The sequence below is a fragment of the Kogia breviceps genome, chromosome 9, assembly GCF_026419965.1.
Source record: "Kogia breviceps isolate mKogBre1 chromosome 9, mKogBre1 haplotype 1, whole genome shotgun sequence".
In the NCBI taxonomy this organism is placed as follows: Eukaryota; Metazoa; Chordata; class Mammalia; order Artiodactyla; family Physeteridae; genus Kogia; species Kogia breviceps.
Window position 1 is genome coordinate 15,127,957 of NC_081318.1, and position 14,148 is coordinate 15,142,104.

At 35.2% G+C, this 14,148-nt stretch overlaps 1 protein-coding gene across 2 annotated transcripts in view; it reads right to left on the reverse strand.

Moving 5' to 3' along the window:
- Positions 1-4,322: 4,322 nt before the first annotated feature.
- The window catches only part of TRIM24 (tripartite motif containing 24), a 91,620-nt gene continuing 81,794 nt past the window's right edge, over positions 4,323-14,148 (reverse strand). For both annotated transcript variants that reach the window (XM_059074876.2, XM_059074875.2), the window contains exons 13-19: positions 13,559-13,631; positions 12,289-12,457; positions 9,902-10,230; positions 8,682-8,814; positions 7,612-7,686; positions 5,862-6,011; positions 4,323-5,111 (exon numbers count right to left, since the gene is read on the reverse strand). In XM_059074876.2, coding sequence (XP_058930859.1) covers positions 4,902-5,111; positions 5,862-6,011; positions 7,612-7,686; positions 8,682-8,814; positions 9,902-10,230; positions 12,289-12,457; positions 13,559-13,631 — 1,139 coding nt within the window. In that variant the 3' untranslated portion in view covers positions 4,323-4,901. The remainder of the gene's footprint in view (positions 5,112-5,861; positions 6,012-7,611; positions 7,687-8,681; positions 8,815-9,901; positions 10,231-12,288; positions 12,458-13,558; positions 13,632-14,148) is intronic.

The following is a 14,148-nucleotide window of genomic DNA, read 5'->3' on the forward strand; positions in this document are numbered from 1 at the left end:
AGCAGAAACTAACAACATTGTAAAACAATTATACTCCAATAAAGATGTTAAAAAAAAGACAATACTGGATGAGGTATTAAAAACAGTAACAACTGGAATCTCTATACAAGCATATTTTGCTTTCTGCAATAGGATAGAGGTGGAATTTGTCTGAATCTACAGTTTTATGTATAGAAGGGAATTTGATTTCTGTAAGTCTCTTCAGAGCACAGTCTGTAGTGGCAAAAAGAAAAAAATATCCTCCTGTAAGATGAACGTCAAAACCTTTATTTTGGACTTTTTGTATCTTGGGCTTTCTTAACGTACACCCTCATCAGTAAATGCCTTAAACAATCAGATTAGAGAACCAGCGTCATTGCCAAAGCATGGGACCTGGTGGCTCACTGAGCTTGTCGTCTTTCCTCCTCTTTCCTATTAAGAACGCCCTGATTTTCTTTGGGAAAATGTCACTTCTCAAATCAGTACATTCCCCTTCCAAGGCTGAGACATTTGTTTAACCCTGGTTGATCCTTATATTCTATCCCCTCCCCTCAATGAGAACTAGGCTTCAGCCACTGTTTTCTGACTGAATTTTCTGGCTCACTTGTCTTGGATTAAAGGCAGTAGAGGACATGGGTAAGGAATTCACATTCACAAGTATGCTCATATATGGCAGATGATATTAAAATAGCCTTTCTATTTGAAAATGTGGGAAAGAGAATTTTGCTAAATGTTTAACTTGTAACTTCTAAGGAAGGGTTTTTTTTCTAGGACTCAAATTAGGACTATTATTCTAGTTAAAAACACATTTAAGAATCAAAGAGAAGGCTTTTCCCACCCCCATCAATGGAAGATCTAGAAAATATTCGAAATGGAATTTTTAAAATAATTGTAGTATCTGAGAATCAGAACTTTCCAAACTTGATAGGTGAAATTAACACAGGCAAACTTTCAAAGTGACTTGTAAATTCCCCACTTTTTGTGCCCCCACCCTTACCTCCCCAAGTCCGACCTCTTCCAATAGGTTTCAGACAAGTAGAATTTTTCATGGCATCTTTGGTTCTCCTTTCAGGGGGGTGGGACTCCTCAATTGAATATATCTATCACCCTCTTCCTTCCTGTTTGCTACATTAATTTTTTGCTTATTTAAAGCTGGTGAAATCCATGTGTTAGAGTTTTAAAAAAAAGTTTTCCTATTATTTGATGGACTAGTAGATCATCCCTATATGTATTGATTTTATAGAGGAACATACATACAAAGGCAGTAATGGAGACCCAAACTAGTTAATATTCTACTGCATGACATACAGTAATTTTTCCATTAAAAATACCTTGTTGTGGTAAAATATTCACAGTAAAAATTCATCAAAGCTGATTTTTATTAAAATCAAAGCACCAGTTGACTCCCCCAAATTAAAAACAACAACGAAGACTACTGTCTCAGATATCCTTCACAATAAGCGAAAACTTCATGGGCAGAGAAATCTGTGATCTGATTGGTTAGCATTATTCTCACTCAAGAGCATGAGCCACCAACCTGTGAATTTTAATAAATTCACACCAAAGATGAAGGGGCAATATAAATAAAAAGACATGAACTCTTAACTTACATGAGGTTATACAATACTTTAAAAAATATGTATATGCATGGTTATTTAAAATGAGGGCCTCTATTTCAATAATTAGATGGTTGAACTCATGGTTATGTCCATAATTTTAGTGGTCAATCAGATCACTCAATTTCTCTCATTCATAACAGATACAGATAAACAGAAAATAAATATATCTTCTATTTAAACCTAAAAACCTTTTGCTTCAGTGCAGCAACCTACGGTTGGGATTCACATTCATTTGTAGATCAGGCCTCAACAAAAGGAGGAGTTCCTCTTTCATTGTCTAACTAGTCTCTCCACAGAACCCCAATTTAAAAGTTTTAAGCACTGCAATTTAAAAGTTTAAACACTGTAACAGCATAGAAAATCGAAATGCAAATTCATAAATGGAGCAATCGGCTATATACTCACCCTTTTGACTGTGGAGTGAATCTTTTTGAAAGCATTCCTAAGTTGTATTACATCTACACTACTGTGTAGTAGTAAAACGTGGAGTCTATTCTCTAGCTTGGAAAAGAAAATAAAGCTACCAAGGGAAGAGGACATTTTCCTCTCAGGACCTTCCAATTTCTTACGCTTCCATTCAGAAAAGATAAGCAGGGCCTGTTAATTCAAAGGACAAAATAAGTGCATTGCCAGGTGCTGATGTACAATAGTATTTTGAATTCAAAATGGTATACATTATCCATTTATACTTCTACCAAAGCCATGTAAGTCACTAACTGTGTACTGGGTTTCCTTTTTGCTGGAAAGATCAGATGCTTGGCACCTGGGAAAGCTTTTGATGAGTTTCCCAGGATTGAGTATATTCTAGCTGCTACATGGCCTGCTTATCATGTGATCCCGTTCAGCACTGGGGGTCTTGCAGATATGACATGAGGCTATTGGTTCTAAATCCAGAGGGTAATCTCCTGGAATTTTTGATCAGAGGTAAACACTGGAGTTTTTTAAGTTTAGGTCAAGGTTGCTTGAGTTGCACTGACCTTTTGAAAGGAATGCTCTCCAAATGGGCATGAGGTATAGTTAGGCTCATCTTATAGCTTACTACTATTATAATTTAAGAACTACTTTGCTGGGATCCACCTGGACACACAGGCACCTGTTAATAAGGTCGTAGGACTTTAATTTTAAGACCATTGAGAAAATGTTATTTGGAGAAACACTTTTAGTATACATTATGTATGATTACAGGAAAGATGGTTTTCAAGTGCCTTTCATTCTGCAAAAAAATGATAAAGGTGAAAGAAAAATATTGTTTGAAAAGATTAATATGGCACTGAATAACAGTGGAAGTTTTGGGTACATTAGTAGAAATTCTGCCTCAGATGCATTTACAAAATTATAATTTTTCTCTCTCAAGTGCTACTTCCCTTTGTGATCATCCTCAAAATTTACCTGTGGTGCCTGCTTTAACCCAGGAGAGAAGTATTGAAGAAAAAACTATCGTAAGAGTAGTATTCTAAGATAAAAACAATAAACTTATTAGGAAAAGCTCCACGGCTGCTGTGCTAAAAATGCTGGAGCAAAAGAAGACAATTGGTGGTATATGCACTATTATCAAAATTTGTTCAAGTCTTTGGAGAATAAATGTCAAACACATATTCAAAACAATACAACAACAGCAACTACCCCGAAACACATATTTGGAAAAGTGATTAAGACTTTTTAACCTTTAGTACATAACTGACATATTATGGACTAAACCTAAGTCTACACAGAAAGTGAGATGCTCTTGCCAGTAAGTTCTTTTCTCATTTTATCTTGAGCAGTATCTGAAAACCCAATGACTTAGCCACAGGATATTTTCAAATTGTCCATTTTAAGAACTAATGCCATGTGGATACAAGCAAATCCTCTAGGTTTAATTCATGGGAGATGACACTATCCAAAGGATAAAATGCTTTCAAGTCAGCTATATTTTTATTCTATCAGCCTAGAGGGGAAAATTTCCTCAGCCAATTAATGTTTTATAAATAAAGTTTTACTTTGGCAAACTAAAAAAGTTCACATATAAATATACTGTCAAATGTTAGATTAGCAAATGGCACGATAATTTTCGTCTATCTTAACCTAGTTTCCGTCTTTGATACTGAACAACAAGTAAAAGGAATAAACGAAAGTCAGTAAACTAGCTAGGTCTGACCTATTAAGAATATGCTTGCCCTCAGAAGGTATGTCTTTTGTATCTCTATCAGGAGAATGAAAATGAAGTCCAGAATTAAGTCAGATGAAAGATTCAGTTTGAGGTTCTGACTCTGAAGAATGGGAAATAGATGCTTCAGAAAAAAATGTAAATTTCACTCTAATTTCCTCCAGTTGCCTGCTCCCAAATTCCATAACACATTTCATTCCAATTTATGAAGACAGATGAAAGCCACAAAAACTGGTCCCTTTCAGGGGAATTTATATTTAATGCCCAATAGGGTTATAAGTTGAAGAATCCTTACATCAAATACGGCACACACTGCTGTATTGCATATTCTGGATAGCTCCACTAAAAGCCATACTGCAAACAATGAGTCTTGTTATAAAAGGATCACCTGCACAGTTAAAAAGCAAACAACAAACCACACATAGACACACAGCAAAACCAAACTAGTACACTTACTTCCTCAGTGGAAGAAGGTAGGGTAGGTTTAGAAATGTACGAAAAATGGGCTTGAAAACCTGCTATACCAAACACACCTCTATAGACAAGAAAAAAACAAAAACAAAAACAAAAATCAAACATCTGTTTTCCTTTTTCTTTAATACAATTGCCATCTTACATGATATACTATTAGGTGCCTTCTTAATAGCATCTAATCTACTTTTTCGCTGCACCAGTGGGCATCCTAGGATAGAACTCTTATTACACTCATATTCACTGGAGTACTGCTCTTACGTACAGTACACCTAACTCATGGTTGGTCCATAGTTAATGAGTAGTGGTATTTTCTAAAAATGGATTAACGCACACATCCAAACCACATTGAATTTTCAACTTAGAGTTCAAACAAAGTCTATGTCCTTTCTATAGTTGCTATCACTCCAGATTGCAGTTTGAAATCCAGTAAGTGGGGAGAATGTCTTTTTATTTTGTTGTTGATGCTTCTTTCTTTCTTCCTTTCTCCTTCCTTCCTCCCTCTTTTTCTTTTTGTTAAAAAGAAGTTTAAAATAAATGGGTTATTAAGGAAATTAGAGTCTAGTAAACATTGAAAACTTAAAGTGGTCACAAGCTCTTCTTGGTAATGATGTTAAATTACTGACAAAATGTTTTTTGAAAACAACAAAAAAAATCTAAAAACCAGCACACGCCAGTGGTGTTGCTTATTTAAGCAACTGACGTTCCTCTATGCTTTTGAGGCGTTTCTTCCGGGGCTGTACAAAGTCATCATCTGAGTCATCACTAAATTTATTATCTTCTGATTCATTCCTGAATTCTACTTTAGGAAACCGTTTTTCTGGATAAAGGTTCTTCAGAAGTTCTTCAAAATAGCTTTCAAGTTTTATACCAGCATTGGCTACTTCTGAATCAGGCTGTTGAATACAAATAAAAATATGAATTAAAAAAATTTTTTAGATAGTCAATAAAGTCGTGGATTTCTCACATTTCTGTTCCCTTCTAACTGAAGATTATGAATATCAGTGGATTGTTCTGGAAAAAATGTTTATGTATAGCTTTGATATAAAGTAAACAAAAGTCTGGGGCTAGACAAAATCTAGAGAAGATCAGATAAGAAGTAAATAAAAGGCTTTGACTCATCTGGATTACCAAAGAGATATCACAGAGATGCCATAATCGGAGAATCATCTAACAGGTATTTTTAGAACAAACTAGATGAAACATGGAACTCTGGAATGAGTAGCCAATACAAAGGACAAACTATCAACGAAAGGCTATAAGTCTGATAGATGCTTAGATAAACTAACAGATGATAAAGTTTTTGAGAAAATTCTTAATTAAGAACTATCTAAACCACATTCTTAATATTTTAATATCAACATCACAAAGACTAAAGTCTGGTGAAGTGCCATATTTCAAGAAATAAAGGTGCTTCTGGGTTAGATAAAAATATTTTCTAAATTGTTTTCAAGTTGTCACCATATAATAAATCTTTGAATATACATGTGGATAAAGTCTTCCTAATTACCTCTTTCATTCCCTGACAGACTCGAACTTTTGGTTATTTATGCTACCACAGATAGATATCTTGATCTCCTCGTCTGTTGGTAAGGTGTTTGGTTTAACATTACTTTCACATTGCTATTATTTATTTTTCTTCTCACCTCATTGAATTCAGCACAGTTTTGAAAGATCAATCTAAAATCAGCTACAAAATCTTCAGGCTTTGTATACATGGAATAATCTTCTTGTAGTCTTTTCTTGATGGTTGACAAGTCCATTGGATTTTTAATTATTTTGTAATAATCAGGCACCTTTCAAAAGACATGAGATGCTATAATAAATAAATTCTACCTGGTCCTATATAAATCCTATAAGAAGTAGTATAAAATTCAGATTTTTCTCATTGCTTTTCTCTGTTCTATTTTGTCATTGATAAGGAAATCTATTCAGCAAAATTTTCAAGTGCCTACATGCTTCCACACATTGGTAAATGTTTAGTGTCACTTTTATCAAAAATCTTCACGTTATTTTTAATGAAAAAAACTTACCACATTTTCCCTCTTACTATTCTCCTTCATTATTAAACAAAAAGCCATCACTAGAAAAAGTATTATTTCTAGTAAGATTTGACATGTTTTTGCTGCATGTGTTACAGCAAGTGGGCTTTGAATTTGGGTTTGAACCCCAGCTCTGCTACTCACTAGCATTCTCCTGGGTAAGTTACTGCGTTCAGTCATTTCACTGAACCTGTTTCTTCATATTTCAAATAGAAATAATTCTACCAATCTCATAGGATTTTGTAAAGACTAAATGAGATGATATATATTAAGAAAAAGGGGGCTATTTTGCTGCTGCTGTTATTAATGCCAAATGTAACTATAAGCCAACATCATAAAAAGTGCCAAATTCTAGGTTAACTTTTCAAATGAATAAAGTTTTTACTGGCATATTTTTGCCCTGGCTCTTTTGGGTGCAAAGGGCCCTTCCCCCTAAAAACTATCTACAGTGGATCCTTGAACTGTGCAGGTACACTTATACACGAATTTTCTTCACTAAATTCATACTATATTACTATAGGATCTGTGGTTGGTTGAATTTGCAGATACAGAGGGCTGTCTGTAAAGTTATATGCAGACTCCCAACTGTGCAGAGAGTTGGTGCCCCTAACCTCTGCCTTGTTCTAAGAGTCAACTGTATTCCTTTTTCCTATCTCAACTTCTCAAAACTTGTTTTCAGGACAGAAGTTCACTGTTTATCAGCTCAATGTATTTGCTAAGTTTGTTTTCTTTTCTAATGTTGCATTAAATTTTCTAAATTTATTGAACTGTTCAACAAATCTATTAGCTTTTAAAAGGAATTTCAGACATCAGAGAAGAACACATTTTGAGTAGCAGGCCATTTCCAGCACTCTAAAATTATGCACTGAAGTCACATCAAATTTTAAATATGAAGCTTTCTGAAGTCAATGGTAAACACACACAAAGACACACCTCTTCCTCTACTGTTAAAGTCTACTTATTACTTGAAGTTTGGATCTAAAAATCAAAATGTGTACAGAGATTTGGAGAGGTCTTTATCTCAAATGGCAAGTTTTTTCCCCAAAAGCTTTAGGATATATACCTAAAACTCCTGAGAGAGAAACAATTGATAGAAATCATCCCAGAGAATAGTAGGTAAAATACATGAGATGAGAAGAAAGAATATATCAGAAAAGAAGTTTTGGGCCAGTTTGTTAACCTTAAAATGTGCTTAATGTTAAAGCATGCAGTATGTATTAATGTGCTTTAAGATTTGGATTAATGTAAGAAACTTACTATTGAAAAATGGTACAGAAACTAGATCGTCATAAATCAAGTTTCAGAAAAATCATCCCACTGTACAAAAAAAGCACAAAATAACATCCATACTTACAGTTAGAGGAACTGGGTCTTGAAAAGCCAGGCTCATTTCATGGCAATAAAGAAATAAAAGTAGGCGTTCACACTTCTAAGCAATAAATAAATAAATAAAATGAGAGTATAATGAAATAATGAAGTCACGGCTAATTTTTAGCAACAACGTTACAGGTCTCAAAGTATCAGAATAAAAGTTAAAACCAGATGAATACAAGAAAAATATTGATACTTGGAGCTTTGCTGTCCATTTCATCATTGACTACAGTGTACTGTTTGACATTTTGGGGTGTCATCTCATGTCATATATGAGAACAGTCGTTATAATTACAGGAACAAAAGCTGTATCACTAGAAACCTATCTGAAGTTCTTTAAAAATATAGTGCCACTTCTTCTCCAATTTGTGTACTGAATTATTAATAGTGCACAAATTAACAGAAGAACATCCATATGTTGAGATCCAGAGGTGGAGCCCCTTCCATGGTGTGTTGGGTCCTAAGGACCCCTCTCTGAATGCAGATGGTTCCATCATGTACTCTGCTACTCCTCTGTTTACAAGTTTACCCCAATAAACACTGTGTAGCAGTGGCAGTGCATGTTTCAGCTCTCTCTTGCACGACAACTTTCATACTGATTGTTCTACTTAATAATTTAGCAAAGGAGCTTCTTTAGTGATAAAGAAGTGTTGACATAGTAGCTTTAAATGTTAATTACAGTTAAATATATTAGCTAGCTTTGAAGTATAAATCTAGTACCATTTGGTGAAAGAATGTAATTGTTTCCAGGAAGAGTATAAACAGAAAAACCCATCTTTTTGGTGCCAATTCTTAACAAATTCTGAGGAAGAAAACATATCTGAATCAAACCCGAAATTGACTAAAGGTAAGGTAGACTAAATTTAAAAGTCCAGACCACATAAATAATCTGCCATTATTTAAGATTGTTATATTTTTGTGGAAAAAGAGTACTAAAGAAGAAAGTCAGTATAAAATTTGACTGAATATACACTTCTTTGATGAAGGCACATTTGCATTACAGTAATGCATCTAACCAAAACAACTGTTTAACAGCCTAGGTTGGAAACTTACCCTTTTATCTATTGGTGTTAGTTTGATAAGGCCTTCAGTTTTCTTTTTTTCTGAGTTGTGAATGGGAGCATCACAATCATATTCAACCTCTGGTTTAGATAAGTCTCGGCAGAAAGTGCAAATCCACTCTCCACTGTTGGGGAATAAAGTATCTGGCTGAGTTCCTAATGCATCAGTGCTCTCTTCACCACCTCCCTTTCCCACCTCCCTCCATGCCATCTATTATGCGGAATTATGTATTTGGCATCAGTGTTAATCACTGAGGATTTAGCACACATCTGCTATGTGCGTGGCACCATGCTGAGCGAGCTTGCAAGCAGAAATAGAGTTCACAGGCCTAAGTGGTAAATGTTAGCCTAGTTAAGGAGGCATGAAATATACACAAAATAAACAAAAAAAATAAACACACACATTAATCTATGGCTGATGTGAGGCACAACTGACCTTTCCCCCCAAATGATTTAAGAAAAAGAAGCACTCTTGGTACTGTTCTTATAACTTTAAGTTTGAAATTATAAATATTTAAAAGTACAGCCTTGGAAGGGACTTCCTGGTGGTCCAGTGGTTAAGACTCCAGGCTCCCAATGCGGGGGCCTGGGTTCGATCCCTGGTCAGGGAACTAGATCCTGCACGCTGCGACTAAGAGCCCGCATGCCACAACTAAAAGATCCCTCATGCTGCAACTAAGACCCGGCACAGCCAAATAAATAAATAAATATTAAAAAAAAAAAAAAAAAAGTCTTGGGGGCAAGGCTCACTTAAACAAACAAACAAACAAAAAAACTACAGCCTTTGAAGAACTAAGATATCAACCCAATGGCTCTTCTCTATGACCATCATCGTCTCATAGGGTTTGTTTGAGAATTTACTCAAGATATTTGTAAACAATACAGCTCAATGCCTGGCAAATAAGATGCACTAAATTATGGCAGGATTGTGCATAAGGACAACACTTTATGGTAATTCCCTTATAATAATTTAAAGGGCCAGTCATTTTTTTTTTCTCATCATTAACAGACTAGGTTTTTGAGAGAAGCACGGGGAATGGGAGATAGGGTATGGGAAACCCTGTGCTGAAAATTTTGGTGTAAGCACTTACGCCAAGTGGACTTCTATTTAAGTTTTTACGAAGGTTTTATGTTACAATGATCACCAAAAGTTTATTGCTGTTATTATGTATAACGAAAGAATGTAAGAAAGGGAAGCAAGCACCATCGTACCTTGGAAAATTTGCCAGCGTGGGCACATGACAGGAGAGATGGAATACTTTGGGACATTTCTCACAGCACAGGAGCTCCCCTCCGTTCTGACAAACCGCACACCAGTCCTCATTGGGGTCATCCTCTTTCCTTGTCTCTCCAACGTGAAGGGGTGACTTCTGCGAGGCATCTAGCCACTCAGACTTTCCATTTGAGGAATTTTCCTGGTTAAGTCCAGGTTGATCTCCTGTGCTATCGGGGGCATCCGATCTTAACACAGACTCTTCAGATGCAGAGCTCTGACTGCTATTTAAGAGCAGGGAGGTGAGTATGCTTCTTGGATAGTTGGTCTGCAGTGGAAAGAGTTAACATATGCATATGGGTATCTTAAACCGCCATTCTTTATTAGCACTACTGCAATTCTGGACTGCAGTCAGCTCACTCATGCGCACCTGGTTATTTCAAAGGAGTCTGTGAATCTGCATGAGACCAGAATACGTTTACTGCTAACTGTCCCGAATGGTAAAGGAGACATGGACCTCTACTGAAAAATATCTTCAAAACAGAAGATCACCAGCAGTAACAGGGTGTGGATAACATAGGGAAAATCTTTGAATCTGCTGATGGCTATAGAAATGGGTAGGTAGTGTAGAAGTCAACCACGTGAACTATAAATGCATTTTACTGGAGCTGTTAATTCAAAGTATATCTAAACACAAAACAGGCCTATAGATTTTTTTATCATTCATAAAAAGGTATACTGCTTTAATTTCTTAGAAGTAATTTCACCTCTGCAAGTGCCATTAATAACTTTAAAATGAACCTAAATGTTATGTTTGAGCCTAGAATGGTGAAAATTTCAAATTAATAACAAAATCTATTATCTCCTTTAAACATTTTTTAAAATTTTGAAGTAATAAATGTAGATTTAGTTAAAAGCACAGGTATATAATATCATTCCTTGGAGGCAATTATTTTCAAATTATTTAGCTTTTTCCTCTGCTATTTACCTCTATACTTCTAAACAGTATGCTTATATTATAACTTTTCAGATTTTCAAATTTAAACATATTTTCAGTTTTAAATGTATATATTTTCCCTTCTATGGAAGATCAGATTTTTCCTTCCTGATTCTCCACACCCTCCTTATACTTACACACACCATTCATACCATCCTCTGAACATAGTTTTATTAAACACTGATTTCTTTTTAGTTGGTAGGCGCCAGTATAACTGTGTATAGCCAGCATCTATTCCAACTGGTCAGTATCATTGCTGTACTGGTTAAGTATCCTGAAAAATCAATTTTTGGTCAAGTGCATATTCACATTATATCCTGATTATATCTAGTTTTTATTTAAATTTGTATTCAGGTGTTTGTTTATATCATTATGACTATAGACTATTCATTGCATAACCACAGAATGTACTATGACTACACTTCCTTTTTTGTCTAACTTTCTGTTTTTCCTGTGAGTCAATAATTACCATATTTAAAATTTTAATCCATTTGCTTATTTTTCTAGATATCTAAGTCATTCTCACAATCCCCAAGAGGGTCATAAAATGTTTCTCAATACTGCCAAAGCATTTTTCTCCTGCTACATACATTCCTAATGGAGTCTTCTGTCCTCCTCCTACAGGGTGTACTGGAGGAGCTGTTGCATTGGGGACCAGCTGCCCTTTTCTTTGCCTCTCTTCTGTGTTAGATCTCAAAAATGGGATCTTATGTCTTTCTCTTTCTGGTTTAATTCATTTTTGATGAAGCATATTCCCAAATATCTTCCTGAGAATGAGTACGTGGAATTAGGTTTTTGAGAATCTGCATGCATGTCTAAAAATGTTTATGTAATCTTTACACATAATTGATAATTTGCCTGGGTATAGAATCCTGGCTACAAAATATCTTTCCTCACAATTTTGATATTTTCTCTATTGCCTTCCAGCTTTGAGAGTCTGTGTTGAGGACTTGGTGACACTATGATGTCTGATCCATTATGTAAGGTGTTTTTTTTCCTCTGGAAGCTTTTAGAACCTGTTTAGAATACTGGTATTCTGAAATCGATGAGGATATGACTTGAGTCTTTTTTTCATTTAATTGTTCTGGTACTTGGTAGGCCCTTTCAATTCAGATGCTCATGCCCTTCAGTTACAGGAAGTTTCCTTGTATTACTTACTGCTTTGGCAATTACCTTCCATGTGTTTTACTCTGTTCTCTCTTTCAAAAGCCCAACCTCTTCATTTAACCTCTGACTTTTCAAACTCTTCTCCCCGTTTGCCATCCATCTTTTTGTATTGATCTACTGAAAGATTTAAATATAATAGTTTTTATCTCCTACGAGCTACTTAAAAGTTTCTCTCATCCTATCCCTCAAATAGGAGTAGTATTGCAATCATAATATAATTACATTTTGAGCCCTAGATTCTTCATCTGATTCTTGTTTCACTATAACAACAGGAAAATCATAATTTTCAGGTGGTCCACTGTTTTCTTGTTTTATTCGGATTGGCTCCAACATGACCACTGGGACTTTGTGTGTAGAATCAGCTCCTGCTGGTTTGCTGGAAGAGCCAGAGCTATAAGTATAAGAAAAAAAGAAAGAAAGAAAGAAAAAAAAAAATCTAAGAAAGCTACCTTAAGTATCTTAAAACAAGGTATAATAATAGCTTTTCAGAGTAATGCTGTATCTTCACAGCAATGGTAACTATGTTACATCAGCAATAAATGATACATAACTGAAATGCATCTGCTGTATACAAAAGTTTCATTTATGTATAAAAAATGTTCCACATATTAACCTATCAAAATGGTTACATTTTGATTACATACCTGGAAAGGTATTTAAATAAATTTAAATAAAACCTGAGTTAAAACTGACTTCAATATCCTGAGGCTCTAAAATTGGGCAGCCAGATCTTAGAACTATCTTAGAATTAGCATCTTTTTTTTTAGGATTTTCCTTTCCTTCTCTAGTCAGTGACAAAGAGAAGTCTAGGCTCACATTAACGATTTACTGTCACAAAGTGTGAAGATAATTAACTAGGTTCATAATTTACTGGTGTTCTGCTATTTTTAAAAATGTAGTGCAACAAAAAAGCCATTTACAGATAGCTACTATGTTCTCATAGGATTAAAGGCAAACTTATCCCCTTCAGAGTATGCTACTTCCACACAATTAGGAAAGTAAGAATTGGGTTCACTATCTAGGAGAAATTTGCAAGCATTATGAGTAGGTGCGTAACACAGTAAGTTAAAATACAATTTCAACAACTGTAAAACAGAATCAATGTTTGGTTATTAGAAATGTCACAACACCAATTTTAGTATAAAATTATTATTTGTTTTCCCTAAGTTTTTATTTGTGCATGTTCCTATATAGTGCAGTGTGTTACACACACTTCATTTCTGTTTTTTCCTTGCTATTATACTAAAGTCAAATGTATTTTATTTTCAACAAATAAACATTTTTGTATCTTTAAAGATAAAATTGTACTCTACTAAACTCATTGATTTATTACATTAACATATAATATATAATAATTATTAAACATTTCACTTAAAAGTTAAAAGTAAGGGAAACTGCTTAAAATGTATTGAGTACCAAAGCATGCTGAACACCGGCGAGAGAAATCTAGTTACAGATTTTATAGACTAGAGAATAAGTTAAGTCAGTTTACCTTCCTCGGCTCCCAACGCTGGAGGCACTAGGTGAACGTATTGGTGGGTGTACACTTGTCATAGTAACAGGTCCTGAGATCATACACATTCGTAAAATGAATTAGTAACTGTATTTAATTCCTATTGAATGTTCTCACTTAGTACTACATTGAAACTGGAAACACATAATGAAACTATATAAAACAAGAGTAGTTGCTGAACCCCCAGCACAGTCTCAAGTCCCCCTAAACTGGTAGGGCTGTTCAACCTCAGCAGTACTGACATTTGGGGACAGATAATTCTCTGATGTGGGGAGCTGTGTGTGCATCGTAAGGATGTTGAGCAGCACCCTCGGCCTCCACAGTTATTAGATGCCATAGCACCTCTACATACTTAGCATCCAGGGGTGTGACAATCAGAAATGTCTCCAAACACTTTCGAATGTCCCATGTTAGAGTAACCAGGGTAGGAGCTTAGTGAGGACACTGGTGCCAGCAAAAGCTACAGAGGACAATAAAAAGTTGGTAGGGCTGGTGTAAAAGCAGTCCAAGAGAGAAAGCCCCACAGAGGCTAATTCACGGAAGACACTGAAGCAATGCACAGAAGATAC